A 16,874-nucleotide genomic window follows, 5' to 3' on the forward strand; every position below is an offset into this window, starting at 1 on the left:
TTCAGCGATGTTCATAATACCACAAAGAGAAAAAATGTTAAGAAAAATCTAGATGTCCATTATCAACTTAATAATGAATAAACAAACTAGAACAGATGCATATAATGGAAGACCAACCACAGTAAACATGAAGGGACTTCAGCCACCAGATTCAAGATGGAGAAAGTTCATTAACATAATAGCGGAATGTTGAATACACACAGTACGACAACACCACTTACAGGAAGTTTTTTAAATGCAAAAATGAGACAGTATATCATTTTTGGGTACATACATGAGTGGTCAAAAATCCTACTGCATGCAGGGTAACCGCAAAGTTCAGAACTGTGACGATCAGGGGAAGTGAGAGTAAAGAGCTGGGCCCAGGAAGAGGACACAACAGCATCAACTGTGGACGTGGTCTACATTCCCTGTATTCATCTGTATGCCTTCCTGAAAGTATGAAATGTGTTCTAGTGTTTCAAACAGATGGCTCTGGCTCTGAGAGGGGAGGTGTTTGCAGGCACAGCCCTTCAGAGGGTCAGGGAATGCAGTGCCTGGAGCGCTCCTCGAAGACACGTTTCTCTAAGTCTCCTCCGACCCCATTCTTCCTACACTGTACACAGAAATCTTTCAGAAAGAAGGCTCACCGTCATTAGCCACCACAGAAATGCAAATCAAGATCACAACTAGAGGGACTTCCCTGGCAGTCCAGTGGTTAAGACTCTGCACTTTCCCTGGCAGTCCAGTGGTGAAGACTCTGCACTTCCACTGCAGGGGGCAGGGGTTCGATCCCTGGTCAAGAACTAAGATCCTGCATGCCGCAAGCCGTGACCAAAAAATTTAAAAAAAAAGAAAAAATCACAATTAGGCACCACTTCACAGCCAGGAGGGGGGCAAAAATTTAAAGATAATATGTGTTGGCGAGGATGCAGAGAAACTGAAACCCTCACACGCTGTGGATGGGAGTGAAAATGGGTGCAGCCGCTCTGGACAACAGCCTGGCAGGTCTTCAAAAGGTCCAACATTGACCACATGACCCTGTGATTCCGCTTCTAGGTACACACCCAAGGGAAATGGAAACATGTCTACACAAAAACGTGTACTGTATTATTCATAACAGCCAAAATGTGGAAAGAGTCCAAATGTCCATCAACTGATGAATGGATAAATCAAATGTGCCTATCCATACGATGGAATATTCATTATTAGGTCATAAAAAGAGATGCTCCAACAAGGGTGACCCTTGAAAACGTCACAGTCAGTCAAAGAAGCTAGTCACAAAGGACCACACATATAATTCAATTTACATGACACATCCAGAACAGGCAGAGCTATAGAAACGAAAGGTACATCAGCAGTTGTCAGGGGCTGGGACGAGGGAAGGGGAATCACTGCTGATGAGTTCTGGGCCTCTCTCTGTGGTGATGGTGGCACAGCTGGGTGAACACACTAAAAACACTGAATTGTATACTTTAAGTGGGTGAAATGTATGTTACATAAATGATATCTCTACAAAGGTGTTAAAAGGAAGGAAGGAAGGAAGGAGGGAGGGCGGGCGGGCGAGCTAGGGAGAAGTGAAGATGGGGAAGGACTAGACCAGTCCCTCCTGGCCCAGGTGCCAGGGAGCAGGTGCGCGTGAGGGGAAGGCTCAGGGTTCAAAAGCACGCCTTCAGCACCCGTCGCCCAGATGACCAACGTCACTCGATGAACCTTTAAACAGGCCCAAGTCCACCCCTCCCGCCCCGGATAACAGAGTCTGCACTGCTACCATCACAGAACATTTCAGTATACTTCATGTGGAAAGGACGGAAATTTTTATCATCCTCCAAAATAAGAAAATGAAACTTAAGAAAGACTAATTTGGGCTTCCCTGGTGGCGCAGTGGTTGAGGGTCCGCCTGCTGATGCAGGGGACACGGGTTTGTGCCCCGGTCCGGGAAGATCCCACATGCCGCAGAGCGGTTGGGCCCATGAGCCGTGGCCGCTGAGCCTGCGCATCCGGAGCCTGTGCTCTGCAACGGGAGAGGCCACAGCAGTGAGAGGCCCACGTACCGCAAAAAAAAAAAAAAAAAAAGACTAATTTGTTACCAGTAGGCAAGGCGGGGACCATGAGCCGTGTCCTCTGGGTCCAACTGGTATATATCCTGATGACCTCATGCCTGAGCAGCCAGGAAGGACTGTCAGATGGAAGAAGAATGACTGAGAACTAACAAGGCATCACAGGCTCCAACACCGCGATGTAACAGAGGCTCCCAGCTCGGTGAGAGGGTTGGGTCCAGACAAAGGACAGCACAGGACGGGTCAGGAAGGAAGGCAGAGAGACGCCCACAATGTGCCCCGAAGCGGCCCCCAACTAGAAGCGCCTCCCACAAGAGCCCTGAGTTCCTATAAAGGTCACCTCTTCTGCAGAAGGCACAGAAAACGCCCCCATTGGTAAGGGAAAGATGACAGAAGAACGGGCAAAGCTAAGGTTTAAAGAGAGAACCGGGAAGAGCGCTCCTAGAGGACGGGGCCCCAACATGAAGACAGGCTGGAGACGCTGGGCAGATGCAGGAACGCCCAAAAGAGAGAGATGGGCCCCGGGGACCAATGCCATCTCTTCAGGGTTTTATCCAGGCTGCCTTTACAACACCAGTCAGTAAAGCTTTTTGTTTTTGGTCTTGCCACACGGCATGTGGGATCTCACTTCCCCAACCAGGGAGAAAATCCATGCCTCCTGCAGTGGATAATCACTGGACCGCCAGGGAAGTCCCCAGGAATGCTTTTTTTTTTTTTTTTTTTTTTAATTTATATTTGCCTGTGTTGTGTCTTCATTGCTGTGCGCGGGCTTTCTCTAGTTGCGGCGAACGGGCGCTACTCTTCCTTGTGGTGCACAGGCTTCTCACTGCGTGGCTTCTCTTGTTGCAGAGCATGGGCTCTAGGCACGCGGGCTTCAACAGTTGTGGCACATAGGCTCAGTAGTTGTGGCTCACGGGCTTAGTTGCTCCGCGGCATGTGGGATCTTCCCAGACCAGGGCTCGAACCCGTGTCCCCTGCATTGGCAGGTGAATTCTTAACCACTGTACCACCAGGGAAGCCCTCCAGGAAAGCTTTTTAAAAACTCAGAGTCAAAGACTGTCTGTCTGAGGGCCTACTTGTGGACAGCCAAGCTCTGGGGCGTGGCCTTCACCGAGAGCACCACGAATCAGTGACATCTTAGCCAGTCACAGACAACACCGAGGCTGCCCCACTAGAGTCACTCGACACACCCTGGCTGAGCACCTGCTGCAGGCCCGGTCCGACACCGGTGCTGCGAAGATGCCAGGGATGCTGCTCCCGCCGTGGTGGAGAGTCATTAGGATACAGGTAGGCACTGAAATGGGAGGAGAAAGGAGGGAATGAGCCTAAGTTACAGGGCAGAAGCCAGGAAGGCAGGAGGAAGGAGAGCCCAATGTCGCAAGGCCTCTGGGTTTGACAATAAGGTGATTCTCTCCTGTGTATCCCAGAGAACTTCTTTCTGGCCTGAACTTGGACCGCCTACACCAAGGCCCTGGCTCTGAAACAAAACTGATGGGACAACACCAGAAGAGCTTTTTTTTTTTTTCACTAAAGGTTAAAGAGCAGTGAGTGAAAATAACAATGAATGAGACGGCAAAGAGCGAGAGGAGATAAAAGTAAAAGAAATACATCCAAGCTGCGGTGCCCTAAGCATCATAAAATAAATGAAAAATTATACGGCCACCTTTACGATTAACTGCCTCCCTGTATTTCAGACACATGAAGTAAACAGGCAAATCATGTAGTATCTCAGTTTACAGCCCATCAACCTCTCCAAGCACAGTCATCACTCAATGCCTCCAGTAGTTTTCTGAAAGATGAACTAAATTAGCAACTGATTTACCATTAGGCGTGTTCTAACCACAGTGATGCCCCCCAGATTTATAAAATACGTTCAGAAGGGTAAGTTTTCCAAGGAAGTTAACTTTAGAGGACTCTGGAGGAAAATTTATGAAACGCCATGATTACGAGGGTAAACAGTTCCACCATTCCTCCCGCCCACGGCATCATCTGAAATGGTCCCGCCCACAGGGTCAAGTGCAGACACACGTGGCCCTACAGGACCCTGAGCAGAGGGGCTCCCGGGCTGTCCCCCCGTCAACACCCATGCTACGCCACCTGGCAGTGACGCTCGCCCCGTCCCGCAAGCTCTCAGCCACCTACTGAGCTCTCCCCACCGGGCCACGAGCTCCCTGTAAGAGGGCCTGGAGTTCGTCTCCAGTCACACTCCCTGGGGGCCCAGGAGCCAGTGGAGACGGGCACTTACTGATCCAATCAGCAAGCTGCTTCACGGATGGCTCTTCAGACAGGTCTTAAAAGTGAGGATGTTGACAATAAACTTACCCCTCACGTGAAAAAAGCAATGTGTGGAATATAATACTGTAAATCAACTCTACTTCAGTTAAAAGAAAAAAGCAACGTGTGAGCTCACAGACCCAGAGAACAGACTGGTGGCTGGCAGAGGTGGAGCAGGGTGCGAAATGGGTGAAGGGGTCCACAGGCACACACTTCCACTTACAAGATAAGTAAGTCCTGGGGATGTAACACAGCATGGTGACTGAAGTTAGTAACACTGCACTGCTGATGAGAAGGTTGCTTGTAATCTTACAAGTTCTCATCACAAGGAACAAGCCTGCAACTGTGTGGGGATGGACCTTAACTAGACTTCCTGTAATCATTTTGCAATAGATACATAGAGCGAATCCTTAGGTTGCACACCTGAAAGTAATATAATACGTCAATTACACCGTCATAAAAGCACAATGTATGAATGGGGGGAGGAGTCTTTTGAAATTAACATGGAAAAGTACAACCCTGCCAGCCCTGCAGTCGGAGTCATGGGTCCCATTTCCCCACCTCTCCCTGCCTTGCTGCTTCTCCCCCCAGTCCCTCTCCTGTTGATGTCACCTCCAGGCTCACCGCACTGAGCCCTCTCTCCTCTCTCCCAGCTCCTGCCAGCCTATCTAGACGCCCCTCAGTCTCCTCCGTGCGTCCCGAAGCCCAGTGCTCCACCAGTTTTCGCTTCCCAGTTCACACGAAACTGTGCTCTCTCCTGACATTACTGGGCACCTCCAGTAAACACTCAAACAGCGGCCTCCAGGCTGAGCTGCTGCCGGCTCTCAGCCACCTCACCACCTCACATTAACGGGCCCATCGCAAAAATCAGCTTTGCCCCCCCACTGCCATGCCTCACCCCCACTTCCCCAGACAGGACGTGACCCTCTACAGTCAAGCAGGTACAACACGACAGGCGCGCCCCGCCTCGTGCAGCCCCTGGCAGCCTCCTGGCTCTCTCCTGTGACACCTGAAACCCACCTGCTGTCCCCAGCGTCCCTCTCTTCCTGACCCCATCACTCACTCCTCCCGTGACTTAATCTCCAAGAACAGCGATCCCAAAACCCAAGATACTTGTTGCTACATTCAGCGCTCCCTTTTTTTTAAAATTTTTATTGGCATATAGTTGCTTTACAATGTTGTATTAGTTTCTGCTGTATAGCAAAGTGAATCCGTTATATGTATACATATATATATATATATATATATCCACTCTTTTTTGGATTTCCTTCCCATTTAGGTCACCACAAAGCACTGAGGAGAGTTCCCTGTGCTCTACAGTAGGTTCTCATTAGTTCAGTGCTCCCTTCTTTACTACACAAATACTTGAATGATTAAGCATTTCAAACGTGAAGCAGTTCCAAAGACTAGAGCACATCCCCTCATAAGTGGGCGTAACTAGGCAACGCCCTCTGAGGAGCCCCCAGCGTCCCACGCCTGCCCGGCCCTGTCAGAGCGACTTACAGTCATGGTGGTTGATGAGCCCACATGTGGCTGGGACATAAAGTGCTGTAATGGCTCCATGACTGGCTTTGGCACAGGAAACTAACCCAATCTAGGGAGTAATTCTAAAGGAATCAAAACGGGGTGCAGGAGGCGGCAGCCCGGGTCTGTCTGAGACTAACCCGTAGCACTAGCCACCCCAGGACGGTAACTGGCCCGGTAAGACAATCCCCACGACCTAGACGGCGGGAGGCAGACAGTGCAGTGAATACTGGGGGGTTGGGAGGTCTCCCGCGCTCTCTTCCTCCTGAATTCTGTAATGGCAAGGCCAGACCCCTTCTGCTTCCCACCCGACCGGCTGGCCTCGCCACCTGCAAACACACGCACCTGACAAGAGAAGCAGGTGCTGAGCGCCTCCTAGGGGCTGCCTCCCGCCTCCAAGGTCCCGTGACGCCGAGGGACCCCTCCCCTCTCCAAGACCCAGTCCTCCGCCAGCCTCTCCACGCACACCGTGCCCACGCCCTCTGACAAGCCCGGACACTGCAGAGGGTTTTCGGCCTAGGATCACAGGCACTGAACATCGTTTGTCTCGCTGCGTGTGAGCCTGGGCGCCAGCAAGAGCACTCTGTCCTTGAGGCTAGTAGAAACGCTCACGGAAAGAAGGCTCACGGCAAAGCCTGCAGCGAGCTGTGTGAGGGAGCAGGGCGAGAGCGGCCCGGGGCACACCTGAGAACCGTGTCACGGTCCGGCCCCCGCAGCACGGGCCAAGCTCGAGTGTGCAGCCTGGGTGAGAAGGAAGACGGCGGGCCATGCCCGGGCCGGAACACTCCAGACCCCGGGAGGATGGACCACGGGGAACAGAGCGTTCATGCGGTCAGGAGCCCAGAAGTGCACAGGGCGGCGTAGAGAAAGGGCTCTGCCCTCCGCCAACATGCTTGAGTTCAAAGCCAGCTCGCTCACTGCTCACCGAGGGGCCTCGGGCAGAGGGCAGCAGAGGGGCGAGAGGGGCGAGGGCCCCCTGCCCAGCTGCCCTAGTAACACGAACAGCAGCTTCAGCCCTGAGCCCTCATAACCCCAGTAAGAGAATCCGTGACCGTTCGAAGCAACTAAACTCGCCGACAGCGCGCCTTCGCCACCTTCAGCACTCAGGCTGGGATTTCCACGTGAATCCCCCCAAAAGAGGAAACAGCATCAGAATGAGGGAACAGAAGGAACAGGGACACTCAAAACAGAAGTCCCCTGCAGCACAGAGCCCAGAAATGGGAAGAACCCAGGCTGCCCCGTCCCCTCTGGGCCTCCTGACCCTCTGCCTCTCTCTGTGAGGGGGGGAATGTCTGGGTGAACCCAGAAGCTGCCCCTCTCACCCCTGGAGAACCGGGAAAGAGGAAGTCAGTGTGCAAGGAACCGGGTCCCACCCCCAGCCCCAGGCCAGGCCCACCACCAGCTCAGCTGCAGCCTGTAAAGTCTGGAAAGGACCCCTCAGCATTCCCGCTGCTGCTGGCCCGAACCTGTGTGTCAAGAGCCTGAAACAAGGGAGGTGCTCAATAAGCAGGCCCAGGTATGAGGTGTCACTACAAGGCCAGCACCATCTCCATCCGCGGCTCCACCTCCCGCCTGGGGCGCAGAGCCAACACCCGCCCACGGATGTGGCTCACAGCCACTCTCCCCGGAATCCTCCAGAGGGAGAACCAGGCGGTCGGTCGTGTCTGCACTCCCAGGGCCGAGCGCGGAGGCATCCCCCACGTGCAGACCAGCCCTTCCAAGGCCGGGACCCCCGCCGCACCCAGAGGGTCCCTCACAGTGCACGTGTTCCACTGAGGAGCGGCTAAGCCCAGGAGTGGCAAGATGCTGGAGCTTCCGGAGAAGGCCAGGCGGGGACGGGTGTCACGCCCTGGCCCCCGGGTCACCGTGCCGTGCCGCTGCCCTTGTCCTAGCTGTACGTGGGCCAGGCAGGGCCACTCCAGTGGGAACAGAAAAACGGAGGCGAGGGCTCCCGGCGCCTGTTCTGTTCATTTCCACCCCCAACCTCTGATCTCGCCTTCACAGTACTTAGGGGAGTGAAACACCTCCTCCAGCTCTCATTTTACAAAATTTTAAAAAAACAGAACAAATCCAAAATCATCAGGGATTTTTTTTAAGTCATTTTTGTCCTCATCTAAAATTAACCCAAAAGAGTCCAGATTTGCAACATTAGATAAACATTTAAGAGGGGGAAAAAATGACTTCATTTTAAATTTATTTTTTCAAAATGTTTCCAGACAAAATAAAAGGTGTTTCATAACATGAAACGTGACCACTGGAAAACAAACAAGTAAAACAAACTATGTATTTAGCCAAACCCCACCCTCCGGTGCTTCCACAGTGCTCAGTACAGCAAGACCATCTCCACTCACGGGGGCGACCAGACCGGACCCCCCCCCCCGCCCCGCCCCACAAAACACAAAGTCACTGCCAGAGCACAGACTCCTGGGCTCCTCGTGACGGGGAAAACTAGGAATAAAGAGACACTCCAAACATCCACTCCAAAAGCACCAGCAAGAAAACAAGGCAGGTCTATAAAAACACAAGACAGGAGAGCAGGTGGGGCAGCAGCTCAGAATTTCTCAGGAAGGAAAGGCGGGGCCTCCACTTGGCCCCTGGACCCGAGAGGACACGGAACAGAGAAGACCCCTCTGACTAAACACACTTTGCAGAGGTCACCAGTGAGGGCCCAGCCCACCCGTGAAGACTGGCCGAGGTACCGGCCCACGTTCAAGAGCAGGACCCCTTCCCCACCCGATGTCCCTCGGGCACACTTCCCTGCCCTCCACCGACCCCGCAGGGCTCTGCTTTCCTGCAGCCGCTGTAACAGACTTACTGCCTTTGAACATTCCCACCCATCATCTCAACACTCTGAAGGTCAGAGGTCCGGCATGGGTCTCCCTGGCTGAAGTCCAGGGGTCGGCCCGCTGCATCCATTCTGGAGGCGGTCCTGGGGAGAATCCATTTCCTGCTCATCCGGGTCGCTGACAGAATTCAGTTTCTAGCAGGTGCGGAACCAAGGTCCCCGTCTTCCTGCTGACCAAAAGCACAGGCTGCTCCCCGCTCCTAGAGGCCACCACGTGCCCTGGCTCGGGGCCCTTCCTCCATCTTCAAAGCCAGCAACCACAGATCAGACGGAGCCACCTGTGTCCAACCTCTGATACTTTTAAGAGCTGATGTGACCGCGCTGGGCCCACCGGATAATCCACGGCAACCTCTCCATCTCAGAGGCAGCTGACGAGCAAACTTAACTCCATCTGCAAAGTAATTCCCCTTTGCCATGGGACTGGCACGTCACAAGCTCTGAGGATGAGGACGTGGGCATCTTGAGGGGCCCCCACCCCTCAGGCCAGAACCCTGGGGGTCACCTCAACCCCCAACACCCTGCCCGTCAGTGACCCCTTTGAGGCCCACCGCAGCTCGGGCCCGGAACCTGTCCACTCCCCCCGCCCACTGCCGCTGCCCTGGTCCCCACTTCCCATGCCCACTTCCTCTCACCCTCTCTTCGAGGCGGAGGAACAGAATGAAGTGCTTCCTCATGGCTCTCGGGACCAAGACCCAATTCTTCTCCGGGGCCTGGACGCCCTGCATGCTCTGGACCCCGCACACCCCTCCTCACTTCCTCCTCGGGGTCTCCCTGCGGAGAGCTCCGACCCGGACCCCGACCCCGACCCGCACCTCTGCGTGGCAGGCTGGCCCCTGCTCCAGCCCCGGGTCCCATCCTAGGCGAGACCTCCTCGGGGGGGTGGGGGGGAACGTGGCATTCTACGGATGCGGGGCTCCGGTGTCCTGCCCCCATCACCAGGCTGCGGCCGTGGGAGCCTACAGACTGCTTGTGTATCAGGTGTTCACCGTCTCCTTCGGCCTGAGGACCCCGAGGCCCACGCCTCTGCTCAGCGTTCCCTGCGGTACCTGGAGCACTGAAGGTGCTCCAGTATTTTCTGAATGAACTGTCCCCCGCCACACTCCTCTCCTGCAGCTGACGACTGACGGTGGCCTGTGGAGACGACAGCCGAGCTGAGTGTCCCACTTGTTCAGGGCCGCCTCGTGGCTGGGACAGCTGTGCGCTGAAAGCTGCCAGGGCCAGGACACTGTGAGTGGTCTTCTGCTCCATGTCCACCCGAGCACCCATGGCCCTGCCATATTCAGTCACGGCCTTTCTTGCTGCCACCGCACGTACAAATGTCACCCTTCACATGCCCCGGCGGCCCGCCTACCCTGCTGTCAGCAGAGCACACTGGCAGGCAGAGCCGTGCTAAAATAGCAAGCGTCGGGTCCACGCTGAAAGGCTGCCTGTGTTCTCACACCCAGTGTGCTATGATGTCGTCTTGGCATTTCAAGTTAAGTGTAGCAAGAATGCCAAGTGCGACTGCAGACAGCCACAGCCCCGTGGGAGCCAAGCAAGTCAATGGCCCACGAAAGAACAGGCCCAGAGAGTCAGAAGCTGAACCTTTTCTGATTATCATCAGCTTCCCGATCCTTATCAAACCACCACCACCTCTCACTCATTTGTTCACAAAGCCTCCTAACTGGCCTCCCTGCTTCCGCCCTGGCCCTCTCGGCCCCCCAGTCTACCTGCAACAGGGCAGCCAGAGGAATCCCGCTAAACCAAAGGCAGGGCCTGCCGCTGCCATAATCCTCCAAAGGCCCCCCCTTCACTCGGAAGAAAACACTGGGAGTCCCTGTCTTTCCTGGGACCGTGAGGCGCACCACTCCCACTTTTCAGGCCTCGTGCCCCACAAGCCTCTCCCCCCCTCAGCAGTGGTCACGCCGGCCCCCCGGGCTTCTCCTCGGACACACCAGCATCGCCCCCAAACCAGGGCCTTTGCACGAGCTCACCCCTCTGCCTGCACGACTCTTTCCCGGCCACCCAGGGGGCCTGTTCCCTCACCTGCTGCAAATCTTGCTCAAATGTCACCTGCTCTGTTACAGCTTACCTGGTCACCTTATCATCCATGACACTATCCCCACGGCACCTGCCCCCGAAAGATCTATCCCGCTTCCCTGCTCTGTGCTGATAGCAGTCATCACCTTCTGACAGTTAACTCTCTACTTAGCTATTCTCGGGGGACTCCCTGGTGGTCCAGTGGTTAGGACTCAGAGCTTTCACTGCCAAGGGCCCTGGTCTGATCCCTGGTCGGGGGCTAAGATCCCACAACCCGTGAGGCACAACCTAACTTAGTTATCCTCTGCCTCTCCCACTCGGCTGTTAGCTCTGTGAGAGCACAGATTTTGGTCTGTTTTGTTCACTGATGCATCTCTAGCACGTGGAACCATTACTGGCACATAATCTGGGTTAAATAAATATTTGCTGAATAAATAAATGATCAGACTCTCAAAACTGGTCCGAGAGGCTTCTCTCCTTCTCATCTAAGAGAACAGGGTTAGGCCAAGCAAACATCGTCCTGTAGGTCACAACCACTTAGGTCTAATGCAACTCCCTAGGTTACACATGCAGAAACTGATGGCCCCAGGGGCAATATGAGGAAGGTGAAGGTCACAGAGAGATTAACAGAAAACGATGGCTAAAACCTGGACCACCCAATGCCCAGTCAGACGTCTTTCCACCATATCACACATCCTGCCTCATCCAGAGAAGAAGCTTCTAAGAAAGCATCAACCTAATATATAATCTAAGGACCAGGGTGTGCACAGAATAGGGGTATCTACCAGCAAGACCACCTCGTGCGGCGTGAGCCCTTGGCCAAATCACTCAGTCTCTCCAGGTTAATCTGGAAAACAGTTTGGATCAACCACACTTACAACCACAACCACCACTTACTGATTTGGCAGTAACAATGCGAAGATGAGTAAGGCACGCTCCCTAAACACGCAGAGCTCACCGTCTGGTGAAGAAAACAAGCGCTTTCCAACACTGAGTGTGACGCACAATGGGGTACGTTAGTCCAGACTGCATGAAAACAGGCCAGCCCTGACCAGGAGGTACACTGGAGGCGAGTTCTTGAACATCTTTAAAAAGTAAGCCCAGGGCTTCCCTGGTGGCGCAGGGGTTGAGAGTCCGCCTGCCGATGCAGGGGACGCGGGTTCGTGCCCCGGTCTGGGAGGATCCCACATGCTGCGGAGCGGCTGGGCCCGTGAGCCATGGCCGCTGGGCCTGCGCATCCGGAGCCTGCGCTCCACAACGGGAGAGGCCACAGCAGTGAGAGGCCCGCGTACCGCAAAAAAATAAAAATAAAAAAAAAATAAGCCCAGCAAGGACTTCCCTGGAAGTCCAGTGATAAAGACTCCGCGCTCACAATGCAGGGGCACGGGTTCCATCCCTGGTCGGGGAACTAAGATCCCACATGGCACACAGCGAGGCCAAAAAGGTAATAAATAAATAAGAAAAATAAAAAGCCAGGCAAAGGAGAGGGAAGGGAGGAAAAGAACATTCTGGCCACAGCTATGAAAGCATGAAACTGACAGAGGCATCACACAGCAGGTACAGCGAGGATCCTGCAAGTCCATCAGCACCCGTGAGGGCAAAGCTCAAAGCAGGGAGGGGCGGGAGATGGGGCTAAAGAATTGAGCGGGCTCAGGTCATAAAGGGCCTTAGACATCATGCAAAAACACTTAAGCTTCTCGGCATGGCATTTCGGGGAAAACAACCAAGGGGCTTTAAACCAGCCTACCTCATCGAGTGTCAGAGTGTGCTTGGAGGACAGAGTGTGCTTTGTAAATTCTAAAACACCAGAGACACGAACCTTTGCAGAGCGCCAGGAATAGCGCCTGGCAAACAGTAAGTGCTCGGTGAATAGCAGCCGCTACTGTCATAGGAATTATTACTAAGGAATTACTAATTATAAAGGACTGCGCTATACAAAAGAGCCTTTGCCAGTTCCATATTTTATGGTGGGTGTATTCTTCCTCCTTTGAGTTTCTCTGGGTTGAGGCCCACACTCAAAAAAAGTTAATCAAAAGAGCTGGCACGACCGGTGGAAGCCAGCTGGGAAGTGCAGCACCGAGCTTGTGCAGGTAAAGACCAGGTACGCGGCCGGTGGTCACCACAGGGAGGTCATCTACTGACAGGGAAACGGGCACACCTTTGCGACTCCTCCTGTCGCCTGAAACGGCAGCACTGCCAGAGATGAGACCACAGGAGGCGAGGGGCACGCAGTGGCTGTGCAGGCCTTTCCGGGCGAGCCGACCTCTCCTCCTCGCCCTGCCCTCTGCAGTGACAGCCTCCAGGAGGCCTCCAAGACTCCACTCCAAGTCTGGGACTATCACACGGGAACAACTCTCAAAAAGGCCTAAGGCACAGCACGGTATCGGAGTCCAAGGAAAAAGCAAGGCTGTCTTTGGGAATGCAGGATTTCACAGAAGAAAGTTGAGGACAGTATTATTTTCCTGTGGCTGTCACAACAAATTACCACAAACTTAGCAGCTTAAGACAACAGAAATTTATCCTGTCACAGAGCTGGAGGCTACAAGTCCGAAGTCAAGGTGTGGGCAGGGCCATGCTCTCTCTGAAGGCTCTAGGAGAGGATCCTTCCCTGCCTCTCCTAGCTCTACTGGCTGCCAGGAATCCTCAGCCTGCCTTGGTTTGTAAAGGCATCACTCCAGTCTGTCTCCATCTTCACATGCCATCTTCCCTGGGTCTGTCTCTGTGTGTGCAAATTTCCCTCTTCTTATAAGGACACCAGTCAGTGGACTAGGGCTCACTCTAATCCAGTGTGACCTCATTTCTCATTTTAACTTGATTCCATCTGCAAATACCCTATTTCCAAATATGGTCACATTCACAGGGTCCGAGGACCTGAATTGCCGGGGGGGGGGGCACTACTGAACCCAATACAAGGACAAATACCCAAGAGACACAGTCATCAATCCAAAGGTTTATTCACCATTATAAGTACACACGGGAGCTCGAGTATTCTCACACCTCAGGTGGTTGTTAAAGAATCAGAATCTATGTAGATGGAGGAGGAGCCAAAATCTCAATACCTAAAAACAACACACAAAAGTTCTGCTGCCACGTGGCTCCTTTCCTTGGAGTCTGTGTTCTACAGCATGTGTTCCTGTCACTGCTAGGACCTCCTATTCTCTGCTATCCCAGAATTTTCACATCATCCTGGACCCTGACATTGGTTTTGATGAAACCTCTTATTGTTCTTCAGTCAAGCACAGTCCTAAGGGCTTCCCTGGTGGCACAGTGGCTGGCTAAGAATCCGCCTGCCAATGCTGGGGACACAGGTTCAAGCCCTGGTCCAAGAAGAGCCCACATGTCGAGGAGCAACTAAACCCGTGGGCCACAACTACTGAGCCTGCGCTCTAGAGCCCGTGAGCCACAACTACTGAGCCCGTGCACCACAACTACTGAGCCTGCACTCTAGAGCCCACGAGCCACAACTACTGAGCCCGTGTGCTACAACTCCTGAAGCCCACACGCCTGCAGCCCGTGCTCCACAACAAGACAAGCCACCGCAATGAGAAGCGACACACCACAACGAAGAGTAGCCCCCGCTCGCCGCAACTAGAGAAAGGCTGTGCGCAGCAACGAAGACCCAACACAGCCGAAAATAAAATATAAATAAACAAATTTATTTATTTAAAGGAAAAAAAAAAACCCACAGTCCTACAGAGTAAAATAGGGTGCCTGGCCAACTTCAGTGACCCCCTCCAAAGTCGCTCTTCTGAGCAGTCAGGAACTCATACTGCTAACTCCCAGACCATTCTGAAAATTAAACCTTTCTGACTGGATACAGTGCATTCCAAAGTTTACAATTCTATCACTCAAACAATAGTGTTTACTATGCAACACTTACGAATAAACTGTGCTTATGAATGATTCTACTTGGAGTTAAGACCACAATTCTTAATTTTCAGTATCTCAGACTTTAGTTTCCAAACTGATCAGTGTGTAGAAATCTTGTAGTTTGTCTATTTTCACCAGCAGCTGACTTTATCCTAGGTGTTTTCCCCGTCATGTCTCCCATGTTTCCTAGGGCCCTGGCTGGGCTGGGTGACACATCAGAGGAGGACTTTGGAGTTGTACAGCTTCCAGGTTGCACCCAGGTCGCTGCAGGCACTTAACTAAAAAAAAAAAAAAAAAAAAAAAAAATTTGCTTCCTGCTGCTGACTCAAGACAGGAGTTGGCTTTGAAGCCAGAAAGTGGGAACATGGAAATCCACAGGGAGCCTCAAGTATTCTTCCTCGCCCAGGGCAAAAGCAGCAACCCAGGAGAGAACGAGAACGCCAATCAAATGGGTCAAAACCACCACGCCCCCTGCAGAAACCGAGCTCGCCAGCGGACGCAGACTGCCCCGGCCACTTTCCTCACTCCACCAACTCCTCGCGGCTGGAGAAGAATGGGTTCCTTGCAGCTTCCCCAGGGGTCCGAGGAGTTTCGCAGAAGAGAGCCTGCCGGTCTCGGGACAAGCCTGCCGGCAGCTCCTCCTCTTTTCTGGCCTCGCTCCTACGTGCAGCCACTGTCACCTCCCAGACCCCACGATCCGACCCCCAGGACACCCCGAGCAGTCTCCTCAGAGCCCAGGTCACCCCTCCCCAGACCCCGACTCCACCGCAGCCCAGCGGGCTGAAGCGCCCACCTGACCTCTGACCTCTGACCCCGACCCGGGTCCCCGTCACACTCACCTGCCCGGGACCTTGCTGTTGCTGCGCTTCCAGAACTGCTTCCTGGCCCCGTCGCTGGCCATGGCCTCTCCTCATCCCTCAGACCCGCAGCCCCGACACCCCGAGGGCGGCCAACCCGCCCCGGCGGCCCTTTCCTGTACCCCGGGTGGCCCCCTCACTGATCCCGGGATTCCAGAGAGTAGAGCCGAGAGGCTCTTCCGCCTCCCTCCGGAAGTTGTAGCTCCGCGCACCCGGAAGTCCCGCCTCCGACCCAGGCGCGCGTGATGGACGCGGCGGATCCTGACGTCACTAAAAGGCGTCTAAGGGGCGGTGCCGCGGAGGAAGTGCAGCTGCCGGGTCGTCCTTCTAACTGCCCGCTTCTAACTGGCCTGGTGTCCGGCCCAGGGTTCTCCTACGGCGCGAAGCGGCAGGACAATGGTCCTAACCCGAGGGCGAGGCGACGCGGAGACCGAAAGCACCCCGCTGCGGGTGGTGGTCGAGGAGGTGTCTGTCGCCCGCACTTGCTAGGGATCGGTAAATACCAAGTGGCTGACTTACCGCTGCAGTCAGTGAAGCCAGGTGAGAACCATGAGGAAGTGGTCGGGGCTTGTGAGGGGCACGGGTGGTGGGGTCCGGGGAGGGGGCAGGTGGGTCGGGGAAGGAGGGGGTTGGCAGGCTTCGGCTGAAGCGTGAAGATTCCCGCACCGGAGCCTTGGCCGCGGGCGGCTATCGGCGCTTGAAACGTGCAGGTAAAATACACCCAGGACTTCAGTACCAAAGAAGGAATGATGACGCTGATTTTTATGTTGAGTACACGTTGAAGTAAAATATTTTGTGTATTGGATTCAATAAATGTATTGCTAAAATTATTTTCACATTCCTTTTTTTCAAAGTAGCTAACGGAAAATTAGAAGTTACGTATGTGGCTGCATTATATTTCTGTCGGCGGTAGACCTAACCCGAGAGGTCAGGGACCGGCATTTCAGAAGGGAGCGCAGTGCGGCTTTGGGAAGCCGCTTGACAGACGCGTGCCAGTTCTTGATGATATTTTCTGATTAAAGTTTTCCGTGCCTCCTCACTTATGATAAGTAACACTGATGTAGTACTTGCTGTACGCAGGGTATTGTGCTAGGTACTTTACGTGTGTTATCTCAGTCGTATGCCAACCAGCGCCTCAGTAAAGGCCACCCCCAGCCCTCAGAGCAGAGTGCGTGGCTCTCTCAGATCCCTTGCAACACTGAGTTTTCTATCCTGTCTTGTAGTAGCAGAGGCTTCCCACAGCCCTTGTCCCTGCCCTGGAACATTTACTGCCTGTCTTTCTTCCCACGGAGCCCGTAGGGTACTGCAAGATACTGCTGGGCGGGTGAGACCTGTGTCTTCTGCTTCTACAGCTAACACAGTAAGCGTTTGTTAAACGGATGACAACCATGGGAGCTCTCCAGGGAACCCCTTCTGTCACAGCCACAGAATCTCCCTGAGGTGATT

The 16,874-nt window shown here is 53.8% G+C and overlaps 1 protein-coding gene across 3 annotated transcripts in view; it reads right to left on the bottom strand.

Annotated features, from left to right (window-relative positions):
• The window catches only part of TBC1D22A (TBC1 domain family member 22A), a 318,317-nt gene extending 302,845 nt beyond the window's left edge, over positions 1 to 15,472 (bottom strand). For all 3 annotated transcript variants that reach the window (XM_065887138.1, XM_065887136.1, XM_065887135.1), the window contains exon 1: positions 15,411 to 15,472. In XM_065887138.1, coding sequence (XP_065743210.1) covers positions 15,411 to 15,472 — 62 coding nt within the window. The remainder of the gene's footprint in view (positions 1 to 15,410) is intronic.
• Positions 15,473 to 16,874: the final 1,402 nt, after the last annotated feature.

This window comes from Phocoena phocoena, chromosome 11 (genome assembly GCF_963924675.1).
Source record: "Phocoena phocoena chromosome 11, mPhoPho1.1, whole genome shotgun sequence".
Classification (NCBI taxonomy): Eukaryota; Metazoa; Chordata; class Mammalia; order Artiodactyla; family Phocoenidae; genus Phocoena; species Phocoena phocoena.